This window comes from Piliocolobus tephrosceles, chromosome 6, assembly GCF_002776525.5.
Source record: "Piliocolobus tephrosceles isolate RC106 chromosome 6, ASM277652v3, whole genome shotgun sequence".
Taxonomy (NCBI): Eukaryota; Metazoa; Chordata; class Mammalia; order Primates; family Cercopithecidae; genus Piliocolobus; species Piliocolobus tephrosceles.
The window spans coordinates 9,890,817-9,905,341 of NC_045439.1; the positions used below are offsets into that span (position 1 = coordinate 9,890,817).

The 14,525-nt window shown below is 37.5% G+C and overlaps 1 protein-coding gene across 4 annotated transcripts in view; it reads right to left on the minus strand.

Annotated features, from left to right (window-relative positions):
- Window positions 1–14,525, minus strand: part of PAPOLA (poly(A) polymerase alpha) — a 64,156-nt gene that overhangs the window by 31,801 nt on the left and 17,830 nt on the right. For 3 of the 4 annotated variants that reach the window (XM_023205586.2, XM_023205588.3, XM_023205587.3), the window contains exons 3-10: window positions 13,906–13,972; window positions 9,321–9,402; window positions 7,169–7,278; window positions 6,697–6,750; window positions 3,156–3,267; window positions 2,327–2,416; window positions 2,098–2,236; window positions 475–547 (exon numbers count right to left, since the gene is read on the minus strand). In XM_023205586.2, the coding sequence (XP_023061354.1) occupies window positions 475–547; window positions 2,098–2,236; window positions 2,327–2,416; window positions 3,156–3,267; window positions 6,697–6,750; window positions 7,169–7,278; window positions 9,321–9,402; window positions 13,906–13,972 (727 nt within the window). Of the gene's footprint in view, window positions 1–474; window positions 548–2,097; window positions 2,237–2,326; window positions 2,417–3,155; window positions 3,268–6,696; window positions 6,751–7,168; window positions 7,279–9,320; window positions 9,403–13,905; window positions 13,973–14,525 lie in introns of those variants that run through there. The other variant, XM_023205589.2, reaches the window with a different exon arrangement.

The window sequence follows — 14,525 nt, forward strand, 5'->3', positions numbered from 1 at the left end:
TAAACCAATTTTTCTTTACAATTACATCATGGTAATTAAAGTGAGACTGCTTAGAAGTTATATGCCACATGTAAACATTAAGTAACAGCTTTCCTATAACAACCCAACTTTAGCAAAATACTTAGATAAAATAAAAAAATACAGGGATTTTTAGTATCCTTTTATTTTTTTAAAAGCACAAATGCCCACACAACTTTGACTTACAAGGTAGTTCTATATAGAATAAATTAAAATGTTAGTAAAATCTGTATTAAAAACTATGTACAATTAAATGTGGTTTACAGGGTACATAATTATGCTTCTCACATCAATTATAGTTGAGGACAATTATAGTTGAGGTTATCTAAAAGAAAGTGTAATACGGACATGACCACTCATAAGTAAAAGGCTGGAAGTCTCCCTGGAGTTTATGCAGATGATTTTTACTTGTTATTGCACAGTGTGAATTGGTAGGGGAAAAAATAATACACTAACCCTTGGGTCCCATACAGGCAAATTAAGATTGCATTCTTCAGGCTGTTTCAATAGCACTGGATTTGGCCATTCCCTGTTTAAAAAGATTGTAGCACTTGATAAGACTATTGGATATTACCATCTAAACGTATTTTGTTAAACATACAGCATTTGTGAATGTGATCCTTCTTCATTCTGCCTTCTTGGTACATACGTTTTATTCCTTTCTGATGACATTAGACTACTCAAAAATCTTTTTCTCCTAACTATGAAATGAACTTAAACCATTTGGTAGCGTTCTCAGACTGAAACAAAATACATTCTCTGGCACCCAAAGAACGTTAAAGGACTATTTAAATAAAGAAGTACCATCCCAAGATAATGATGTGTCCACTTCAACCATGAACAGAATAAATCTCCACTGAAAGACAAAATTCCTGCCTTTATACTAGTTCTATCCAAAGTCAACTGATAATTTTAAAAGTTACTTCTGATCATAGCAAAGGAGTATGAATAATTATGAAAATTAATTAGGATTCATGACTTAAAAGTCGTAAGACAAGTATAGAAGTAAAACTTGGTGGCATAAACACATTTTCGTATGTGTTCCATATACTAGCTACTTTGGTCCCGTATGAAAGAGGTAAAAACCGAAGAACACTTGCCATTCTTAACATCAAGGTTAGCTTCTTAAAAACATTATTTGCTTATATATGTGTAGCATTAAGAGAACTTCTGACATTCTTTAATCTTATCACACCTGGTTATAAGTGCTACTAAATCCCCAAACATCCAGAATGTGTACTGAAAAGTGTGGCATGGTTCTAAATTTTTTTAATTTTTCCTCCAGTTGAACACAGTTCTAAATTGTCTCAAATAACTCTTATTTTTATAAAATTACTAGAAAAGAACATCTCTTTTGCAGAGGGAGGAGCAGGAGTTCATAAGACAGGAATGGACGATTTATCTTAATTTGATTAAAAACCAAGAACCCTCACCTATTGAGCCAAGGCAATTAATATAAAATGGCAGTTATCTTTTATCCTACTTTTTCTTAAATCATAGTTGACAAATGTGGAAATGAAATGAAGAAACTTTAAAAAAAGAAAAAAAAAAACTCTCCTGGGTTAATGACTAATCTCAAATTCCTTTTTGTCCTGAAGCACTTAATGTTAATTTATTCTTTAAAAGCTTCTTATGAAAATTCGTATCTTTAATATTAGGCCAAAATAAATGCTGAAAGCAAAAAGAAAAGAAACAATCACAAGAAACTAATGGCCTATACTGACAGAGGATTCAAAGAGTGCAAGAGGTGGTGTGTACAACTTTTATCCAAAAGTATAGTAACCGATTTCCCAACCTATCAATAAATTGGATCTTAGCTGCTAAAATTCAGAGTTTATTCAGGGTAAGTTTATGCAAGGAAGTACAAATAGAATCTGCCTTACTATCCTGGCCAAACTAGGGAAAAGAAATAGAGTTTCAGTTTGCCATTTTAAATACAATGTGATCTCCAAGGCTGCCTACATGACTACACCATGAACTAAAATTTGAATCTGAAACCAGCTGCAGAAATGTCATAGAAATAAGACTAAACTTCAGTGTCTACAATCAATTTTATTTTAATATAATCTAAACACATACCATTTAGAAAATACCAAGAAAAATTTATGTACAAGAGTTGATGCTATTGCATTTGGATAAAGCTGGCAAGTTCTTGCTACTAGCATAGCCCAGGAAACACCACCGAGGAAACCTAATATATTGGAATAGATGTTGTGGCCTGTTGATAAGGGAAAAGCAAAAAGATAAGTTAGTGTTGAACAAAAGCTTGAACATTTCTAATAAGCCAGCCAACAAATTCTGAACTCACGTTTGGCCCATAGTTTGATAGCTCTCAGAGTTAACCTGAAGTTGTCAATGTTTGGTACTAGATGTAAAATTTCATCGGTTACCCTGCAACCTAATTAATAGGGGTAAAAAAAAAAAACAAAACAACAACAACAAAAAAAAACAACAAAAAAACAGAACATTAAATCATCAAAAGTTTAATGGTAATGCTTCCAAATTTTCTGAGATTGAAGTTAAAAGTAAACATAAATTTTCATTTGATAGAACCAGTAAAGCTAATTCAATTAAGAGGGGGAAAAAAAATCTAAAGCATTTATCTCCTATCATAAGCACTGACCAAAGAAACCAAAGTAAACTGTAACCTGCCTAATTCTGAATTTTAGACTCACAATTTAAACTTTCCACATATACTGAGGAAGACTTAATCCACTCAAGTTTCCAAGAACTGCTCTTCAAGAGCACAGTAACAAGCTATGCTAATATAAAATTGTACCAAAGTAGTCTTTCTGATCTCAGCAATGCTAAAAGCATTACTGAAGAATAACAGGATCAAAATTAATAAGGGTTAGGACATGAAACCTAAATCACTAGCAACAGAGTACAAATGCCAGATGGTCTTTTCAAGGGTCCTGAGTACCACTAATGACAGAAGAAATACAGTATAAAATACTGTAAGAGTGAAATAAACTACTACATACTCTTTCTGTAGTTTATTAGGCAAAGTACATTTTATTTAACTCACTACTGTGTTAACAATATAGCTATAAAAAGCTTCAATACAAAACTTGTGTAAAAATAACTAATATCTGACAAAAACTGAAGTACACAAAAGGAAGTAGGCTTTCTCATACCGTTAAGACTTCTTATACATCTTATATCTAAATTTTTAAGCAGACTGTCATCTCGTAGATCCAAATCTTCTGGAATTGTCTGCAGTGCTAATCTTGCAAACAAAATATCAATCTGAAACACAAACAAAACAACAATCCGTATCTGTCAAACTACTTTTAAGGCATTTCTATTAAGAAAAAAAAAAAAAAAAATCACAGCACTCTGGCAGGCTGAGGCAGGTGCAACACTTGAGCAAGACCAGCCTGGGCAATATGATGAAACCCCGCCTCTATAAAAAAAAAAAAATACAAAAAATTTAGCCAGGAGTGGTGGCACGCACCTGTGGTCCCAGCTATGTGGGAGGCTGAGGCAGAAAAATCATTTGCGCCTGGGAGGCAGAGGTTGCAGTGAGTCAAAACTGTGCCACTGCACTCCAGCCTGGGTGACAGGAGTAAAACCCTGACTCAAAACAGCAAAACAAAAACCTAATTATCCTTAAAGCCAGGATCTTTTCATTATCTATGAACATGACAATGTCCCTCCAAAAGTCCAAACTATATTATTTCGTATCATAGGTATTTTAACCAGATAATTTTGAAACATGGCAATATAGGCTGGGGATGGTGGCTACCACCTGTAGTCCCAGCACTTTGGGAGGCCAAGGCAGGAAGACTGCTTGAGGCTACAAGTTCGAAATCAACCTGGACAACATAGCGAGGCCCCATCTCTACAAAAAATTTTGAAAATTAGCCAGGCATGGTGACAAGTGTCTGTAGTCCCACCTACTTGGCGGGCTGAGGTTGAAGGATCCCTTGAGCCCAGGTTGAGGCTACAGTGAACTGTGATTGCAACACTGCCTCTAGCCTGCCTAAAGGGAGACCCTGTCTCAGGCAAAAAAAAAAAAAAAAAAGGCAGTATTTTTAAAACAGAAATGGAAATGTACAAATACCTAGTCGTCAGTTTAATCACAATTATTAAGGTTGTTAAATCCATCTACTAGGTATACTAAGTCTACTAAATACATATACTGAATTAAAGTTATCTGTTTAGTTCTTCATCTATATGAATTATAAATTGATTACATACTAAAAAGTACCCAAATTTAGGCAAATAGCCTTATAGTTAGCCAAAAATACTTCTCAGTAAGGGGAGATCTCATTATACATGAGAACTTAAAAGTATTCAAATATAAAGCAAGCATCCTTATATTTAGCCTAAAGTAACTCTCAATAAAGAGATCCCATTGTATCTGAGAACTTCTATGTCTATAATACTACAGTATGTTTTTCCAGTTGAGTTTTAAGTAAAACAAAAACACTGGGGAAAGTACAGTCTAAAACAACCAGAGTTAAGGCTAATTTTGAAGACATAGAATTCAGCTGACAAAATTGTTTCTTTTCTATAAGAGTGCAAAGAAACAGCACAGATTTGGTAGTTATCCCTGAGGGTATGATTTCATGGTTCCAAAAATGCGGATACTGCTGTAAACAAGCCTTTTATAAGATAACTTTTTTTTTTTTTTTTGGAGACAGAGTCTTGCTCTGTCACCCAGGCTGCAGCGCAGTGGCAGGATCCTGGCGCATTACAACCTCCACTTCTCGGGTTCAAGTGAGTCTCCTGCCTCAGTCTCCTGAGTAGCTGGGACTACAGGCGCACGCCACCATGCCCGGCTACTTTTCTCTATTTTTAGTAGAGATGGGTTTTCACCGTGTTGGCCAGGACGGTCTCGATCTCCTGACCTCGTGATCCTCCCACCTCAACCTCCCAAAGTGCTGGGATTACAGGCATAAGCCACTGTGCCCGGCTATTAGATCATTTTTTAAAAAGCAATATTTTAGGAGCACATTTTAAAATATCATTTAAACACACCTACAGAAAAAAAAAATTGTACTGTTACACAAATAAGTACCTGTAGTCTAGGATAAACTGCCCAATGAAAAAGAACAGATTTCAAAGTCTAGTATCTCCCCCAATTTGGACAGAAATAAATATTATAGGCTCATAAAACTAGATAACTGGCCGGGCGCGGTGGCTCAAGCCTGTAATCCCAGCACTTTGCGAGGCCGAGACAGGTGGATTACGAGGTCAGGAGTTCGAGGCCATCCTGGCTAACATGGTGAAACCCCGTCTCTACTAAAAAATACAAAAAGCTAGCCGGGCGAGGTGGCTGGCGCCTGTAGTCCCAGCTACTCAGGAGGCTGAGGCAGGAGAATAGCGTGAACCCGGGAGGCGCAGCTTGCAGTGAGCTGAGATCCGGCCACTGCACTTCAGCCCTGGCGACAGCGAGACTCGGTCTCAAAAAACAAACAAACAAACAAACAAAAACTAGATAACTGAAAAAACAACTCAGTAATAATACTGACACATTTTTTTAAAGGATGGTATTACTTCAAAAAATACTGAAATCTGAAAATGATTACTAAATTTCCTAAAATTACGTTCCTAGAATACTATTTTTTAATATAGCATGTATAATAGAAAACTAACACATTAAATGATTTAAGTAGCCATCTAACTTTCCATCTTGATCCTGTAACGTTTACAAAGATAGGTCAGGTCTCCTCCCAAAAAAATGTCCTTTTTGTCAGTAATATTCTGTTAAGGAAATGAAGCATCACCTTATACTTTATATTACAGATTATTTTTACATTTACTTAAAACACTGACAGTAAATCAAAACTACATGAACTTGATAATCTCTTACCAAATTTTACATTTTATGTCTACTTATTAAGGTCAGTCACTTGACTTTTCATAAAATACAGAGTTGAGCATCGTACGCAGCAACCTTAGATGTAGCCATTTTTTTTGCAAAATAGCACAACAGTGATTTATCTTTTTTACTTTTTAAAGAGATGAAGTCTTGCTATGTTGCCCAGGCTAGATTTAAGGGCTCAAGAGATCCTCCTGTAGCAGCTTCCTGATAGGTGCACATCACTGTGCCCAGCTTCAATAAATTACTTCTCTTACAGTTTTCAAAATGTTACAATCTTCACTTTATTATCTGTGACTTTCCAATACCATTCGGTACAGCAAAAGTAATGAATTACTAAAGCTGCTTCAATGTCTACTTTATTCTCATCACTTTGATTACACACACCGAAAGCAGCAAGAAGAAATGAACATCATCTCAAGAATTTGAGTCCATAAATCCTCCCCTATTGGAAAACATTTTGGCACTGACACTTTCCTCCCAATTTTTAAATTAAGTCAAAGCAAAGTGTTACTTGCAAAAATACATTATGCTACTGCCTTAATGAGACTAAAAGCACACAAAACTGGCATATGGAAAAGCTACCAAAAAAACTTTTTTGTAATAGCATTTCAATGTTAAGGTTTCACTACTTCTGTTTTAGCTCCAAATTTCACTTGGTATTTTTAAAAAGACTTAAAATGGTACATTCTACAAAGAACAGGCAGTCACTTCCATTTAAAAGCCTTAATTGTTAATATCAACCAACTACTAATTGTAAACTTTAAAATAAACCAAGTTTTTAACCTATATCAATCACAATTACTGACAGCACATAGCAAGAACTGTCAATTTGAACTATACCTTACCTCTATCCCATCAAAACAGAGTTTAATAACTGGTACGAATGCCTCTTCAACAGCCTATAAGAAAAGTAAACAAGTTTAGGGTCTCTGAAACTACATTTTAAGCCTCTACTAGTTTTAGTACGTTAGCAAAACACCTGACACAAAAATAGCTAGCTTTAAGGCTGAGCTCTTGAATCGGACAAATCAGATCAGAAATCAAGGTTCAAACACTTGATTTCACCCACTCATCAGATGTATGACTGCAGCCAGATTATTTCATATTTATTTTGTCTGTCTCAATTTCCTAATCTGTAAATGAGCTTATAATTTTACACTTGCTGTAAAGAATAAAACACAAACACATATGCCAAGTGCTTAGAAGGGTTTGATAAACTGCAAGAACTCAATAAACGATGGCTATATCATAAAATTCACTCAACTCACTAAATGAAAGTTCATAACTCCTCCCATTACACCCCGAACATTTACGCACTCTTAAATCTTTTACTTCTTCCTGTAATTTCAACTTATCATAGAATGAGGTGAAAAAGTCACTTCGATCAACATGTCTTGGTGCAACACACAACGCATCAATATCAGCACCTAAAAAAAATTAAGCCCATCAACCACTAATTAATATTACAAGAAAATTATTTTGCATCCTATCATGGTAGTATTTGATGTTGAGAATCTGTTTAACATATTGGTGAGCTTCTAGAAACTTACTAAAAATTACCAGTCAATGGAGGACAAACATGATTTTAACTGATGGGGTGTATTTTGATCCTGCAGCATCTCTATTTATGGTGGCCCAGATAAACTGGGAGCCCCAAGAAAGACAGCTCAGCAAGTACTTTCATGGAGAGGGAATTATTCAAACATACACCCAACATCTTGATGTCATTAGTCAAAGCCATGTTCATTGGTTAAACAAAAAAATAGTTTTCCTCTATGTACTACGTGTTTGGTGCTTATAGGCTCTCTACCAGGCCCCTAAATGGGACCTACAAAATAAACTTCAAGCAGAAGAATCCAAAGAGGTAGACAATGGTAAAACATTTGTCATGAATTCAGTGCTTGATAAGAGGCCAGCACTGAGTACATAGGCAGAATTTTAAAAAGGAGAATTAAAATCAACTAATTGGGGTCACAAAAGGGAGAGATTAATGTGGAATCAGGTCAACAGTCATTTTCCTAAAAGCCAAGATGTTGAGGTATGACTCTGAAAGCTATTTATTATAATAGAATATTCAAGAACAGGAAGAAGGTTGTACAGCACACAGGATATATCAAAAGTAATGTACTAATGGGACAGAGTGATGGGAGATGGAGAAAGGGAAGGATACTAGAAAACAGACAACACTAACCTGGCAGATACAGTTCATAGTTAAAGAATACAGCCTCGGCTGGGCGTGGTGGCTCATGCCTGTAACCCCAGCACTTTGGGAGGCCAAGGCAAGTGGATGGCTTGAGCCCAGGAGTTCGAGACCAGCCTGGGCAACATGGCAAAACCCTGTCTCTACCAAAATAAAATAAAAAAATTAGCCAGGCATGGTGGCGTGTGCCTGTAGTCCCAGCTACTCAGGTGGCTGAGGTCAGAAAATCACCTGAGCCCAGGAGGTGGAGGGTGCAGTAAGCCAAGACTGTGCCACTGCATCCAGCCTGTGCAACAGAGCAAGACCCAAAGACAGTAGAGCCTCAGGATGTGTGAGCTGTCTCTACCCTGCCAGTAGAAGGCTGAGAAGAACTGTTCAAGCTTTACTGCCTCTTTTAGTCTCAGGTTTCTGTTTGTTATGTGAGAATAACAGTACTGGAAGAACTAAATAAGATAATGAAGATCCCAGTGCTCGGTGAAAGAAAAGAAGCTCAATAAATGTTCTTTGCTGTGGTAACATTTTTATTGTGTATTTATCTGCACAGAGGAAATAACTACAAGTATAAACTATTAACTGATTATCAATGGCTATGAATACACATTTTTGGGGTTTTTGCTTAGCTATATTTTATAATTTGTCTATAAAGGTATTAGCGGGGGGCATCCACGAGGTTTTCTTAAAAGCTGGAATTCATTTTGTTGTATTTCCGGAGTGATATTCTTCTGGTGAGGGAAAATGATATACATGTAGATAGCAGCACTGTCCAAAAGAGCTCTCCAACAGAAAAACTACTCTATATCTGTACTTTCCAATGCAGTAACCACTAGCCATATGTGGCTACTGAACATACAAAATGCGGCTACCTCTACTGAAACTCTGAATTTTTAATTTATTTTTTATTTTTGTTTCTTGAGGCGGGGTCTTGTTCTGTCACCCAGGCTGAAGTGTAGCGGCGCACTCACAGCTCACTGCAGCTTTGACCTCCCTGGGCTCAAGCAATCCACCTGCCTCGGCCTCCCAAAATTCTAGGATTACAGATATGAGTCTCCACACTAAGCTAATTTTATTTAATCTTAATACTACTTTTGGACAGTGGCGATATAGAAGTCAGCATTATTTTACATCTTTCTTACTGAAAATTTAGACTCCTCAAAGCACTCTCCCTTCCACACAAGCCTAAGCTATACGATACACAAGTAACTGAGACGGGTATGTCATCATGTTAAGAACTAAAGGGTCCCTTTCTAGGAAAAATGAAATAAAACTTACCTTTTGTATGCACTCCTAATCTGTAAGATCCAAATGTAAAAATTTTTCCTCCAACATTTTCAATTACAGATTGTGGAAGATTCTGTTGAAACAAAAAATGGTTATTTTGCCAGTGGAGCACAAGGGAAACTATTCAAATGATACTACACTTGGGTGGGGGAGTGGATCCCAAGAAAGATTACAGTGTAAATTTATATCAAGGGTATTCAAAGTCTATAAAAGCTCTTTAAAAATACCAGCCCCTCAGATCAATCATATTTGAAATTCAAACAATTTTCAACTTTTAAAGAAGTTTATTCTTTATTGTTAGATTTTTGCCCTATTTCTAGAAACTGCTATAAAGAAGACTGTGATTGAGAAGATCACGTAATCCCACAGGGGCACATTAGAATCAGGGACTTTATTCATGACAAAGATGCTGTACATAAAATGAATCATCAATTTAGAGTATAATAAAAACATATTCTGATCGCTTTAAAGAAAAAGATTATATTCAACGATTTTTACCAAATATCCCAAAGCATATTAGTCTTTTTTTATCATATCAAAAGTGACTTGAAAGCCAATACCAGCCACGCGCGGTGGCTCACGCCTATAATCCCAACACTTTGGGAGGCTGAGCCGGGCCAACTGCTTGAGCCCAGATTGAGACCAGCTTGGGCAACATGTGAAACCCCGTCTCTACAAAAAATGTTTTAAAAATTAGCTGAGCATGGTGGTGTATACATATAGTCCCAGCTAATCAGGTGGCTGAGGTGGGAGGATTGCTTGAGTCCTACAGGTCGAGGCTGCAGTGAGCCATGATCACACCACTGCACTCCAGCCTGGGTGACAGAGTGAGACCCTGTCTCAAAAAAAGAGAAGAAGAAGGGGAAGAGGGGAAGGGGAAGGGGACAGCACAGCAGAGAAGAGAAAGCCAATATTGGTAAACAATTGCTTAGTTTTTTAGATTTCCAAAAGGCTTTGGTGAAGTAATTTAGAAACAGCTAAATTTACTTTTCTTACTCAGAAAGAGTACAGTCATCAGGAAGAGGGAGAAAGCATTCAAAAACTGCCTTCCTAGCCCTGGCACTAGTGTAAAATCCCAGGCTTTACAGTTTAGTATTCAATGGCCCTGCTCATAAGAATGACAAGGTCTGTACAATCTTAGTAAGTGTTTAGTCAATATTTCCTCTTACCTAACTCCTCGGTATAATAAAATATCTATTCAGTACCAAAAGATATAAAAGACCACCCCCCCTTCCTCTCAAAAAAAAAAAAAAAAGAACATAAAATGAAGTGTCATTTCATACTCCAAAAAACCCTAAAGACAAGTTCTAAAGAGTGAGATCCCACCTCAGCCACCTGATTAGCTGGGACTATATGTATACGCCACCATGTCCAGCTAATTTTTAAAACATTTTTTGTAGAGACGGGGTTTCACATGTTGCCCAAGCTGGTCTCAATCTGGGCTCAAGCAGTTGGCCCGTCTCAGCCTCCCAAAGTGTTGGGATTATAGGAGTGAGCCACCGCACGTGGCTGGTATTGGCTTTCAAGTCACTTTCGATATGATAAAAAAAAGACTCTAATATGCTTTGGGATATTTGGTAAAAATCGTTGAATATAATCTTTTCCTTTAAAGCGATCAGAATATGTTTTTTAAGAGCATATTTAATCATCACGATAGAAAACAGACAAATTATGTGTGTAATGCTCTTTTTTTTTTTGTCTGAGACAGAGTCTCACTCTGTCCCCCAGGCTGGAGTGCAATGGCACAGTCCCAGCTCACTGCAACCTCTGCCTCCTGGATTCAAGTGATTATCCTGCCTCAGCCTCCTGAGTAGCTGAGATTACAGGCGCACACCACCACACCTGGCTAAGTTTTGTATCTTCAGTAGAGACGGGGTTTCACCATGTTGGTCAGGCTGGTCTCAAACTCCTGACCTCATGATAAGCCCGCCTCGGCCTCCCAAAATATTGGATTACAGGCGTGAGCCACTGTGCCTGGCTGTAATGTTGTATTTCTTAAAAGTAAGCAAAGCCTTTGTCTTCCTTTGTTTAGATATTTTAAAACCTCAATGGCAACGCTGACCTGGTTATTTAAAATTAGCCAGCAAGATGTGTGCAGAAGTAGCCTACAAAGGAGGTGAAGGAGAAACTATCTTAAAACACTGGTCCAGACTTCTCTATTAAGACATAACAATCTTTTGAAGAATACTCTCCAATGGTACTTTCTGCAAGGATGTAAACATTCTGTCACTGCTACTCATCACTGTTGAGCACCTGAAATGTAACTAGTGTAGTCAAGAATCTGAATGTTTAATTTTGATTAATTTTAATTTCCATGTAAATACTCATGTGGCTGGTGACTAGTATATTATAAACTACACTTTTAGATATTAGTATGTTTATACCTATTATCATCATTGTAACCCAGAAATTAAGATTTCTTAATTCAGGTCATGGAAAAACATTTTCACTTGCAAAATCTTTTTTTCATTTTTAAGTTCAGAGTATTAGATGTCAAACAAACCAAAAAAAAAAATCTTATTTTCTATCAGAAACTAAAATCAGTAAGAAACACGTGGTATGTAAAGTACACAATTTAGAATACTATATTTGCTGAAGTTTCATTTCTATTTTGAAATATACATATACATTGCTTTAAGTAAACAGTACTATAAACTTGACTAAAACCAAAAGACTACAACTCTTCTAAGATGACACCCTCTCTCCCTGCTCTATGAAATTTTTCCTTTACCCTTGGTTCTCTTTTCAACCTTTCAGTTATATTATAGATTAAACATGGATTTTGCACTACCCTGGAAAAATTACCACTATTCATGTTATTTTTTTAAATGGGTCAAATTCCACACACAACTCTACAAAAACATTTTCTCTACCAGAAGAATCCTAGCCACATATTTATGAGTTGTATGTATAAGTATTCATAATGAAGTGTTAGAAACTCAAAGAGGCCGGGGCAGTGGCTGACCTCTGTAGTCCTGGCACTTTGGGAGGCCAAGGCAGGCAGATATCTTAAGCCCAGGAGTTTGACACTAATCTAGGCAACATGGTGAAAAGCCATCTCTACAAAAAATACAAAACATTAGCCAGGCTTGACGATGCCCGCCTATAGTCCCAGCTACTCAGGAGGCTGGGGTGGGAGGATCGCCTGAGCCCGGGAGGCCAAGGATACAGTGAGCTAAGATCATGCCACTGCACTCCAGTCTGGGCAACAGAGGGAGACCCTGTCTCAAAAAAAAAAAAGAGGCTGGGAACACGCCTGTAATCCCAGCACTTTGGAAGGCCAAGGTGGGCAGATCATCCGAGGCCAAAAGTTTGAGACCAGCTGGTCAACATGGCAAAAGCCCATCTTTACTAAAATACAAAATTAGCTGGGTATGGTGGCACACACCTGTAATCCCAGCTACTTGAGGGGCTGAGGCAGGAGAATCAGTTGAATGCGGGAGGCAGAGGTTGCAGCGAGCCAAGATCGTGCCACTGCACTTCAGCCTGGGCGACTGAGTGAGACTGTCTCAAAAAAAAAAAAAGAAAAAAAGAAAGAAAAGAAAGAAAGAAAGAAAGAAAGAAAGAGGTTAGGTGCAGTGGCTCACAGCTGTAATCCCAAGCACTTTGGGAGGCCAAGGAAGGCGGATCACTTGAGGTCAGGAGCTCAAGACCAGCGTGGCCAACATGGAGAAACTCCTTCCCTACTAAAAATAAAAACAATAGCTGGGCATGGTAGCACCCGCCTGTAATTCCAGCTACTCAGGAGGCTGAGGCATGAGAATCCCTTGAACCTAGGAGGTGGAGGTTGCAGTGGCACCACTGCACTCTAGCCTGGGTGACAGAGTGAGACTCTGTTTCAATAAAGAAAGAAAACCCAAAGAATGTTATTATAGAAAACTAAATAGGCCAGGCAGTGGCTCATGCCTGGAATGCTAGCACTTTGGGAGGCCAAGGTGAGAGGACTGCTTGAGGCCAGGAGTTTGAGATCAGTCTAGGCAACACAGCAAGACCCTACATATACCATTAGCTAGGTGTGAAGGGACATGCCTATAGTCCCAGCTACTTGGGAGGCTAAGGCCAGGAGGATTGCTTGAACTCAGTAATTTGAGGTTATAGTGCACTATGATGGTGTCACTGCACTCCAGCTTGAATGACAGAGTGAGACCCTGTCTCTTAAAAACAAAAACACTAAATAAACAAATATTCAGTTTGAAAAATACCTGAAAATCTTTTTTAAAAACTGTGGCAGAATTTCTTAAAAGGCAACAAGATTCTCAAATATGTTTAAAGCACCTTTTTAGAGAAACTCTATCATTTCTGTGAAGAGTGTAAGCAGTTTACAATTACTGAGTTTCAGTTTTCAAATGTTCCAAACAAACAGTACTTATTTTTAAAAATCGCTTAACTCAGTTCAGTTTTTCCTGCTTCTAAATTAACTAGAAAAATAATGCAAAATCTGTTATCAATAGTCTAAAATTGACTCCACATCAAAGACTCTAAATCCACTCAAATAAGGACAGGTTACATAAGACACTTGCTGTGTTCAGTTGGCTATATATGACCAATTATTTCATACACAAAAAAGTTGCCTTACCTTGCTTTCACTGATTTCTCGTATCCACTCTTTTACCAGGTTATTTAGTTTTCCCAAAATTAAAATCCTGTTGATAAAACAATTATCAATCAAGTATTCCAGATCATTACTGATTAAGTTTCTTAAAGTTTTAAATAGGCATTCTTCCTAAATTATGATTTTTTAAGTGATCAGAGGCACAGTATATTGTAGTTAGCAAGTGCTCGCTCGCGCTGTCTCTCTCTCTCTCTCTATATATATACACATATAGGGGCACTGTTACACTGAGTAAGGCATTCCTCTTTCTCCAGACAATTCAGTACTATAATAACCAAAAGCATTAAAATATCAGAATTATTGCTTCAAAAAAATAAATAAGTAACATCAAAATTAAGGGAAGAGAACTCTATGTAAAAAATAAAGTTTTCAGCCGGGTACGGTGGCTCACGTCTGTAATTCCAACACTTTGGGAAGCCAAGGCAGGCAGATCACCGGAGGTCAGGAGTTCGAGACCAGCTTGGCCAACATGGTGAAACCCCATCTCTACTAAAAATACAAAAAATTAGCCAGGCGTGGTGGTGGGTGCCTATAATCCCAGCTACTCGAAAGGCTGAGGCAGAAGAATCGCTTGAACCCAGGAG